The 11,368-nt window shown below is 39.4% G+C and overlaps 1 protein-coding gene across 1 annotated transcript; it reads left to right on the top strand.

Annotated features, from left to right (window-relative positions):
* The first annotated feature begins 255 nt into the window (after positions 1–255).
* Foxr2 (forkhead box R2) lies at positions 256–8,234 on the top strand. Its single transcript, XM_075957857.1, has 3 exons — positions 256–373; positions 2,540–2,608; positions 5,619–8,234. Exon 3 carries the CDS (start codon positions 5,952–5,954, stop codon positions 6,858–6,860), a length of 909 nt encoding a protein of 302 aa, XP_075813972.1. The 5' UTR covers positions 256–373; positions 2,540–2,608; positions 5,619–5,951; the 3' UTR covers positions 6,861–8,234.
* The last annotated feature ends 3,134 nt before the right edge of the window (positions 8,235–11,368 follow it).

The raw sequence follows: 11,368 nt of genomic DNA on the forward strand, positions 1-11,368 counted from the left end.
AAATTGGCCAGACCCCACCCATTTCCATGTCAAGAATGCAAAGGATTTTTAGTTCATTGGAAATACTGTTTAGAGGAGAGAATTGGTAGGATAGGGCACACATATGTAAGTATTTCCAGAGTTCAGCTACTCAGGCACAAAGATTTGTTTTGGAGTTTGTTGGGGCCAAAATAAGTCTTTCTCCAAGTTGTTCTGCACTTGTATTCTTCCACAATGAACAATATCTAACACATACTCTATTTTTTCCTAAAATAGTTTTGGTTGCTCCCTGCTGGCACTCGAACTTTCAATACACTGCTGGATGTCAGGAGGAGGATTCTGGGAGGATTACTGCCACACTCTGGACTTCTAATTCCTGCTTGGTGTTCAAAAGGTCAGCAAGTCAATGATTTCAGCTGTGTAAAGTTTCTGAGATTTGTTGTCTTGTGTGATGTATCTCTTTCTCCGTGCAATTTTATTCCTTATATGTTTGAAGCAAAAATGAGGTGTTTACCAAAATATGTGAGATCACTCTGTCAAGTTGAACTGGCTACTATATACGTAGATATTTAATGTATGGGTGCTGCTGTGAAAATGCTCTTGAAAATGACAAAAAACAGATGATGTGGAGTGAAGTATGTACGAGACCTAAGAGCCCGACACTTCTTTATGTACTCTATATTCTTACAAGTCATTTAATACCTGTTATAAAACAGACTCTTGCAGTGGATGCTGTCACCTTTGCCTCGGGATACTTATCTAGACAAGTTTTTTATTTGATTTAATTTTAGTTTTGTTTCATAGAACTTCTTTTGCTTATCCAGGAAGGTGAGGCCATAACTTTAGAAGAGAAGTAATAAGAGATAAAGGAGCTATTAGCCTTCAGGCTGTCTTTTAATTTAAAAGACATTACAAATAAGTTAGGAAATAATTTTAGGACTTTCAAAGTGTTAAAATAAATAAAAATTTGTCTGAGACTTTTGAAGTCATGATGCAGAGTTCAAAGAACTTTTAAAATTAAACATTAAAACCAGTTCTCAAGAATATTTCCCCGTATAGTCTCTATAACCAGTTCTTCTTATCTTCCAATATGGTTTCTGTATGAAACATTCATGATTAGGAGCCTATACTTCAGGCTGGAGAGATGATTCAGTGGTTAATAACACATTCTGTTTTTCCAGAGGATCCAAATTTAGTTCCCAGCATCCCTGTAGAGAGGCTTACAACCACCTGCCACTACAGTTCCAGAGGCTCCAACAGCCTCTTCCAGCCTCCAAAGGCACCTACACACATGTGGACTTACATGTACACACACACACACACACACACACACACACACACACACACACAGAAATAAATAATAAAATAAATTTTAAAAATATTTTAAAGAACTTATACTTCTCTTCAAAAGGATAACATAAATAAGATCTTATATTTATGGAACTTCATATGTCAAACATTAAAATTGGGTATTAATATACATTATAAATTAGCTTACATTATTTCATTTTATATCAGTGACTAATTGGGGTAAGTTTCTTCCCTTCCTTCCTTCCTTCCTTCCTTCCTTCCTTCCTTCCTTCCTTTCTTTTTTTTTGTTTTTTCAAGACAGGGTTTCTCTTTTGCAGCCCTGGCTTTCCTGAACTCGTTCTAGCCTGGCCTTGAACTCACAGATCTGCCCACCTCTGCCTCCCAAGTGCTGGGATAAAAGGTGTTTGCCGCCACAACCCAAAAGGATAAGTTTCTTATTATGCTTATTTCATAGATGAGGAAACTTAGCGTGTCATGGCAGAGATAAGTTGATGAATAAAATGACAGTAATTTATTCTCAATGCCTACTATAGTTTCTTACAAACATGGCTTCAAACATACCTATACTGTGTTAAAAATTCAATTCTCTTGTGACTTTTCTTGCATTTATTTGTTTATATGGGGGTGTTCAGATCACGCCTATATGTGGAGGTCATAGAACAACTTTGTGGAGTCAATTCTCTCCTTCCATCATGTGACTCTCAGTGATCAGAATCATGCCATTGAACATGACAGCTACTGTCTTTATCAATTGAACCATCTTGCCATCCCCAAACAATTTTGGTACATGGATGTGAACTTTAATCTGATTGCTAGAAAGAAAAACTAGTAAAATAATAAATTCTTATACATGTTTTTTGTACACTGAGGGCAACTCATTACTATTTGTGTTTTGCTTATTGATCAACTTTATTAAATTCAAGTAGCTCATGAACCAGATGTTTAAACTATTTTTAAACCACCTTTGCTTGGCCATCTAAACATTGGTTATCAATTTTGATGAACTGACTATCCTAAAGGTTATAAACAGTAATTACAAATTAATGTGGCTTTTTTTAGAAGCAAGTTAAACTGCTTAAGAAGTATATGAAGTCTACACAAATACAGCAATTAAAAATACATCGCATACTTACTTTTAAGTCTACTACAAGATATAGACAGTGGGTTTAACTTATTGTTTTTATTTTTGCACTTGTACTTTTCCTCCTCTGTTTAATGTTACACTTATTTTATTTTGATGTCTTTTCAGGATTTTACTTCTTTTGAATTTCATTGACTTTACCCAACTACCTAAAACACACATCTCAGCCTTGCCAAGGTAAAACAGTAAAACTGATTTTCTGGGCTCATCTCATAGGTATTGAAATGTGTGCAGTGGGTTGGGAGTTTTGCAGAACAGCAGTTCATTTGTATCTCTTAGAGCTGTTTCTTTGCAACTTGTTTTCATCAAAACTGAGGCATTCTTTAGTTTATGCATGGCTTGTAATTCCCATTATCCTGACCTCTTACTATGAATTTAGTCTTTTAGCATTATTCAGATTTATAAATTCATTATTTGCATTTCATTATAATTTTCATAAATTTGTAGATAAGAGATGGAATCTTTTTTGATTATTCTCTTCTTTAAAATACATTTTCATGTATTGGTTTTTTTCTACCTGATTTTTATGTGTATCCATCAGTGTTTATCATTCTTCCAAGTTCTTAGTTGTGTGTGAGTCCCTCTCTACACGTGTGTGATTTCTGGTTAATAAATGATTCTTCTGTATGAATTAGAAAGAGGCGCCTCCTGCAGAATGACAGCCCCAGAACTTGGGTGCCTGGTTTTAAAAACAAAGACTGGACAGATTTTCATTTTCTATTTTGGGGCACCCTTGAACTTTACAGAATCTAAATATTTATGCATAACAGCCATTGATATGATACTTGTTTTTTCCAAAATAATTTATGATTAACTCATTGCTTTTCCTATGTTCTTACCTGCTTAGCCACTTACAGAAACAAGTATATATCTATATTTGCATATGCTTAAATATTCATGCATTTTGCTATATAAAAATAGCGAACCGTAACTACTCTGAAATATTTGTTCTTTTCATAAGTTTTGAGTATATCATCATATACTCAGTCTTTTACTAAAATAGTTTCAATTAATGACAATACATGTGTTCAAAAAATAAAATTTAGTTATGGAAGCCCCTTGATAGTGGTTTTCCATTCTTTTAATACTGCCTCTGACATTATTGAAACAATTCAGGAGATTCGTAATAGCAAAAGGATTTCTCTTTCATGACCTAAAACATTAGCTACCTCGTTTACCAGTTCTTTAGATGAGAAGCAATATCAGGGCAGAGGGATGCTTTGGAATATCGAAGGAGCTGGGTGTGGTGTCTCACACCTTTGACCCCAGCAATTCAGGCTAATGAGATGTCCGAGTAGGTAACCACACTTGGTGCCAAGCCTAATGTCCTGAGTTTTAGTGGAAGGAGAGAACTAACTTCTGCAAACTGTCCTTTGAGTTCCATTTCCATGCTCTAGCATGTGCAAATGTGCTCTCTCTTTCTCTCCCTTCCTCCCCCCCATACATACACATACACACACACCTGTGCACACCTACACGAGAATGCACAGTAATGAACTCGTTTTATTAAGCACTCTGAGAATTGGGCTCTATTCCCTAAAGATGAAAGAGACATTTTATAACAGTAGAGCCTGCCTTTAAAGAACAATGGGCTGCTGAAAAACTCAGATATTGCCAGGATGTCTGGAAATTGGCGCAATCTAAATATTTCAGTTTCTCCAGGCCAGTGCCCTACTGTAAAAGAGATCCATTTATATGGAGGTGAAAGCAACATTTCCTCTATCTTAAAAGGTGAGTAGGGGTCCAGCAAAACAATTTAATGGATAAAGGTGCTTTCTGTGTAAAGCAGACGTGATAACCGCTACACTATGTGGACCTGGCGATGGTGGCGCACGCCTTTAATCCCAGCACTCGGGAGGCAGAGGCAGGCGGATATCTGTGAGTTCGAGGCCAGCCTGGTCTACAAGAGCTAGTGCCAGGACAGGCTCCAAAGCTACAGAGAAACCCTGTCTCGGAAAAACTAAAAAAAAAAAAAAAAAAAAAAAAAAGGTGCTTTCTGTGCAAACTCCATGACTTGAGATATATTTCTGGAATGAATATAAAGGTGTAAGGAGAGAATCAACTCCACAAAGTTTGCCTCTGACCTCTACAGACATAATGGCACGAATGTCCCCCCTTCTCACACACACAAACAATAAATAATACTTAAATGATGAGTAGGTATTAGCTAAACCAAGGTACTTGGGAGAAGGGCATTCTATGGAGAAGCTCTTGATCAAACACACACAGGAAAAAGATATAGTGAAAATCCGAGCTGGTTAGTACTTTTGACACATGAATTATGAAGCAATGATACTAAAACGATAGCTATGTTGTAGGGTTCTGTATTGTGATACAGAATCAACAGAAATTAATACAGTGAATAAAGGCACAAGCTCTACATAGCTTTGAAAGTCAGTTTCACCATTATCTAGCTGTGTAATTTATTCTTAGAAGTTTTTACTACATAAGGGAAGAATGATTGCTTATTTCATAGAGTAATTTTTGGCATAGAGCTAAGTCATGTAAAATACTTACAGAATTCAACAAATATTGTCATGCTATTGCTGTTAATTCTTATATTTGTGCAATAGAAAAGTCATTCTAGATGATTATGCAAACAATATTTTTGACCAAATTAGTACCAGAAAATAGGAAAGCATAGGGAATTAATGCCCTTTAGTAGTTGCCATGGTCATTTGCTGGAACCTTTTCTGATACAGTCCTATATAATGTTTTTAGTGAAATCATATACTTTATAGATTTTTTGAGACTGGCTAAGTGGCACCTTTCTGTTGTTTCTTCTTGAGAATTTCCTTAACATGAACCTACATGAAAGGTAAGCTCTCAGATGATGTAGCAAACCTTTGTTAATGCAGTGTTTAAAGTACAGCTTAGAAGCATAGCCTAGGAAGGCAAGCTGGAGAAGTAGAAGCCTGCAGTCAGAAGAGTGCAGAAAATAGCTTGAGTGGGAGTCTAATGGGCAACCTTCTTGTAGGTACAAACATAGTCTACAACTCAGTTTTGTGCTTGCTTTATGTAGTACATTGGATAGATCAGCATGCCGTGGCTATTGTAAAAGGCTAAGAAAGGAGTATAGATCCAGCTATTCTATATTTATTTAGGTATGCAGTTCAAAATATTCTGTAAATGTCATTTCCCATATCTATGATATAGGGTTAATAATATGTACCATGTTATCTTACAGAGCTATCAAGAAACCTTTTGGGGTCAACGGTGAGAAAACACTTGGAAAAGTTGGAAAGCAGGTTTTTCTCTAAAATGATCTTCTCGGTTACTGTTTTGAGCCGTGTTCCAGAGAGCTAAGGCTTCTCTGAGCCAGACTTCTGATCAATGAAGTATCAGTGTCCTCGTGAGAGCACTCCCAGCAGGCCTACTGATAGATCGCATTATAGCTGAGACATCTTGTGTTAAACAGTGCCCTAGCCAAAACAAAAACAACAAACAAACAAAAACTTTCCAAAGTGCCAGAGAGACTTTACAATTTGAAAGTTTTCCTCCATCTATCTCTCTAGTAAAGATGGATGTAAGGCTAAAAGATCGGGAATTTTGGTACAGTCTCCATGGTCAAGTCCCCGGAATGCTGGAATGGGACATGGGGAATGAATTTTTCCTGCCTTGTACCACAGACCAGTGCTCTTTCGCTGAGCAGTGTCTTGTCAAATACAAAGTTCAACTGCTAAAACCACCAGCGCTGCCTCAGGAGAGGAAACCCAATCCTGATGATGATGATCCTCCCACAGAACCCAGCTTGTGGATGTGGGTGAATCCCAACGTTGTGTACCCCGCCAACATCAAAGAGTTTCCAAATCTCAGTCATAAAGTTCTGCCAAGTTCACCAATCCCAAAGACTGACGAGTCTAGCTGCTTAGGGACTCAGAGGGTGTTAAAGTCCCTGTCTGTTCTCCGCACTGAGCGTTGTCAGCAACAAAGGCTGCCCGTTTTATCCACTGGCCCTGATCACAAAGACGAGGAGACTGAGGAACAGGGATGCACGTCCTCTAACAAATACACCAAGAAGCACACACTGTACCTTGATCCACTCCAGGACAAGGAGTCCTGGCCACGCCCTCCTCTCAACTACAGCCATCTAGTTGCCCTAGCATTAAAAAGCAGCCCTTCCTGTGGCCTCAATGTGCAACAGATCTACAATTTTACTCGACAGCATTTCCCCTATTTCCGGACTGCACCAGACGGCTGGAAAAACACCATTCGCCACAATCTCTGTTCCCTGACCTGCTTTGAAAAGGTGCCAGCCCCGGTTGAGGAGGAGACAGATGGGAAACCTCGTGCTTTCCTCTGGAAACTCACTGACGAGGGACACCGCTTCTTTCAGGAGGACACCCGTGTCTTGGCCTATGCTCGAAAGGAGAGCATTAAGCAGTGCATGCGCCAACCAGAACTGATAGACCTTCTCTTTCAACTTTAATGTTTTCTTCTTTTCTTGTGTGTGTGTGTGTGTGTGTGTGTGTGTGTGTGTGTGTGTGTGTAAGTGTGCGTATGCATGCTTTTGTATGTGTGGGCACATGTGTGTGGAGGCCCAAGGTTGACATCAAGAATTTTCCTCCATTGCTCTTCCACCTTATTCTTTGAAGTAGGGTCTTTCAGTCAAACCTAGAACTTATAGATACTGTTCGTTTTACTAGCCAGCTTGCTAGGATCCCTTGTCTCTGCTTTCCAAAGGCTGCAATTGTAAGCAGGTCCTCATGCCCACCCAGTTTGGCTCTGGGGATCTGAACACAGTTCCTCCTGCTTGCATGGCAAGCACTTTAACTGTTGAGCCATGTCCCCATCCTCCTCTTTCGCCTTTGAAGTACAATTGCTCACTTTCTGGAACAGTGCCCTGCTTACTGTACCGGACTAACCTTCACTTATTTGTGATCCTACCCTGTTTGATTAGTGCCAAGCCTATCTCTAGCCACCGTTAAGTAGTCAGAGGCAGCTACAGATAGGGCAGAGATTGAATCCAGATGTAGAATGATGGAAAGTTCCACGGCAGCTGCAATTGCTCTGTGCTTTGGACAGAGACAGAAAATCTTAGGAACGATGGCAGACAAGCTAAGGATAGAAGCGCATGTTATGTTTATTGGAGTAAACTGTGAAATATAAAGAACAAATGCAAAATAAACCCAGGTTATGGGAACCTTGGGTGCCATGTGAAGGTATATGTGCATAAAGAGAGCTAGACTTGGTGTTTAAAGTCTGGAGACTTAAATATCCCCCTCTGCCATTCATCGATTGCATCTTCTTTTGGAGTGACGTAACAGCTTTGTTCTCTTGCTATCCAGCTCTGGTAGTGACAAATGCAGGCAGCTGTTATTTGTTTGAATATTGAAAGTCTTTACATTGCTTCTGTATTAATTCTAAGCTTTATGATGACAATGTATGGTGCTCATTCGTGTTTTTCACCAAACTTTATTTGAGAAAATGTAAGGTCCATCTTTAGGTGTTAAATGCAAACACATATTTGTGAAGCCTAGATAATTTATGTGTAATTAAAACGAGGTGGGAAGTTGCCATGGAAACAGGGAGACGTCCTTCCTGGAAACAGGAAAGCATTAAAATTGAAGTGCCTTTTGAGTTAGGGTTGAAGAATAAACGGGAATTCGCTGAACACATAAACTGGTGAAGAAACATTATAGGGGCAACAGTGTGAATCCTGTTGGCCAGGTGTTTAGCGAATTCTAGGAACATTCATACACTAGAGCCCTGTGTTACTGTATTAAAGCTAAGCAAACAGCTTGTAAGTTGTACTTTGGTGTTTAGGGCTCTACAGTATTAAAGACATAATTTGTACATTGCTAAAAAGCACAAATAAAATACCAACATAACAAATACTTCAGCTTTTGGCTTTATAATTTCAAAATTCATTTTTGTAGGTACTAAGTTCATTAAATTTAAATAGTTTTTTCCTTTTGTGCTAATGCATTTTTAAATATATACTAACATCTAGAAAATAGCTTTTAAATATGTATTTGGTTGCCAAGTATTCAATGAGAATATTAAAATGTCTGTACAATATAAAAGCAGCTAATTTAATATGATTATAATAAGGGAGATTTTAATGACTTACTACAGTAGACACAAAACTGCTTAGGTTTAATTGCGAAGGGTGAATAATCAAACAAAATTATTTCTGAAAGTAATTGTAAATACTGCTTCTGTAACATAGTTACTTTGAAAATGTTGACAGGACACTCGGGAAATAATAACATTTTCTAGCTAAAAGACTTGATGTTTGTTTCTTGGCTTTCACAAAATGGACACTTCCGAGTGGAAGATGCTCTGCTGAAACTCGGAAGCCTTTTCCTTATAAGCATGATCCCTGATGTGTCCATTCTGTGCTTTCCACAAGCGACACTCTTCATAGACCCTCTTTGTACATTTCCTAGGAGAGAAACATCCATTTTAGGAAGTCAACCATTGTTTGCAACCTAACACCTTTAGGTTTTCCATCCCTGGAATGGCTCTGGTCCTTCCTTCTGCTCTGGCTCCATGAATGAAGCAGTCACTCTCCTCAGATGATTCCAGAGTCACTGAGTTTCTCTTGTTTATTTGAGCCCTTTGAAGTTAAACAGAATGGAAAAAACAGATACACAGTTGGTATAGGATTATGTTCTCCTAAACAGTGTTATCTATAAGTTTCGTTTGTCTCATTTTAAGACTTACCATTCCCCCCGTGTGCATGCTGGCACACACACATGGACGCCCAGGGTTGATATCTGGAATCATCCTCAGCCACTCATTCACCTTTTACACTGAGCTGCAGTCTCTCACTCAAATGCAGGTATCATGAATTTGACTAACCTTGCCTGCTAGCTTACTCTGCAAATGCCCTTTCTTCTGCTTCCGAGGCTGGAATTATAGGCAAGCTACTACACTCATCTGGTATTTGTGTAAGATTTTAGGGATTTGAACTCTGGGCCTCTCACTGGACCAAGAAGTACTTTAACCCTCTTAGCCATCCCCCAGCACTGAGAATTGCCTTCAATAAGAATCAGGTAAGTAGCACTTTTATACTCCTCATTTTATGCTTTAAAATTTACTTTTATTATGTTTAATGATATAGGTGGGGGAATGTGCATACAAATACAGTACCCCGGGAGGCCAGAGGCCTAGGATCCCCTGGAACTGGAATTACAGGCAGTACTGTGTGCCATGTGGGTGCTGGGAATCGAACTTAGGGCCTCTGGAAGTGCAGGAAGTGTTCTTAACCTCTGAGCCATCTCCCCCCAACCCATGCTTTATTTTTGTTTTGTTTTGTTTTTAAGTTTTTCGAGACAGGGTTTCTCTGTAGCTTTGGAGCCTGTCCTGGAACTAGCTCTGTAGACCAGGCTGGTCTCGACCTCACAGAGATCCACCTGCCTCTGCCTCCCGAGTGCTGGGATTAAAGGCATGCGCCACCACTGCCCGGCCCATGCTTTATTTTTAACCTGGAGAGCTTTTGTCATCTTCGTTGTCTATAAAAAACAGTATAAGGATTTCTGTTAAATCTACCAAATCTCCACCTTTAATTTTTCTAGATCTCACAAGTTCTTTATATCGCCAGGCAAAATACCTTTGGATATTATCCCCGCCATCACCTAAGTTTCAAGCTCTTGCATTTGGGAACATTTGACAGCAGCAGGCAGCTCCTTTCTGTGTCACCACTAGTGTCTTAGTTTTTCCTTCTCTCAAAAGACTTGTTTCTCTTCTTAGCCATGTCAAGATAACCTTTATGTCATTTAAATCATTTTCATCAAAGGATTTGCTGCTTCCCCAGTGGGTTCTCACCTGCCCTGAACACTCGCACTTTCTCTTCACTGACATCAAAGCATTCTGGCACGAAGGCAAGAGAGATAAATAATACTATGGTACTGTGATATCAGCTCTTTTCTGATGATGTCAAGTTTTCCTAAGACAATGTTCTGCTCAGGGAGGTCCCATAAGAGTGAATCTTTAGGGAAGGCAGCAGGGAGCAAGAGTAGCTGTTGGGATCCCTGGAAGCCCGTGGAGTTGTGTACTTTGTTGTTTGTTAGTTTTTTTTTTTTGCGACAGGCTTTCTCTGTGTAGCTCTGGCTCTCCTAGAATTTGCTTTTTGACCTCGAAATCACAGAGATGCTCCTGTCTCTGCCTCCTGAGTGCTGAAACTAAAGGTGTGAGCCACCACCACCTGGGACTAAAAGTGTGTGCCGCCACCACCCACAGAATTGTGTTCTTGAATGATGATGGGAACAGATACAGGGCCTACTATGATCTCAGGTTTCAGGAGGGGTAACAGGACCAGGATAAGGTTCAAGAATGGAAGAGGAGCCAGACAGGTGTTTGAGGTATCCAGAACAGGGAGAAGTGGGCTGGAGAGCTAAGCCTCCAGCTTCCTATGTCTTCACGGCCATGAAGCCAACCAGCCAGGCTGGGTGATAGCATCAGTGAGACAACTATGAAAAGTACTCTTGGAGACAACATAGGTGTTTCTTCTCATTGTGGAGCCTGTGTCTGACCACCCATAATGCCTTGTGGCTGTCACTAAGGATGACTTTGGAGCATATAATTAGTCAAATATCAAATTGAATAATGACAGTCAAAGTCATTGTTGTCAACGGTGCTGCAACAGGACATTTTTGAAAAAGAATAACTTGTATGCTTGAAACCTGGAGTTCAGTGCACCTTCAAGCACCATAAATCTTTCTGCTCTCTTTTGCTAACCATTCTGTCTTGATTAAAACAGCAAGCAGAGCCAGGCAGTGGTGGTGCACACCTTTAATCCCAGCACTCGGGAGGCAGAGGCAGGCAGATCTCGCTGAGTTTGTGACCAGTCTAGTCTATAAAAGCTAGTTCCAGGAAAGGCATCAAAGCTACACAGAGAAACTCTGTCTTGAAAGGAAAAAACAACAAAAACAATAAATAAATAAAAACAGTTAGCAGCTAACCATTCCTGGTTCTAAAAAGATAAAATGG

This window comes from Microtus pennsylvanicus, chromosome X (assembly GCF_037038515.1).
Source record: "Microtus pennsylvanicus isolate mMicPen1 chromosome X, mMicPen1.hap1, whole genome shotgun sequence".
Taxonomy (NCBI): Eukaryota; Metazoa; Chordata; class Mammalia; order Rodentia; family Cricetidae; genus Microtus; species Microtus pennsylvanicus.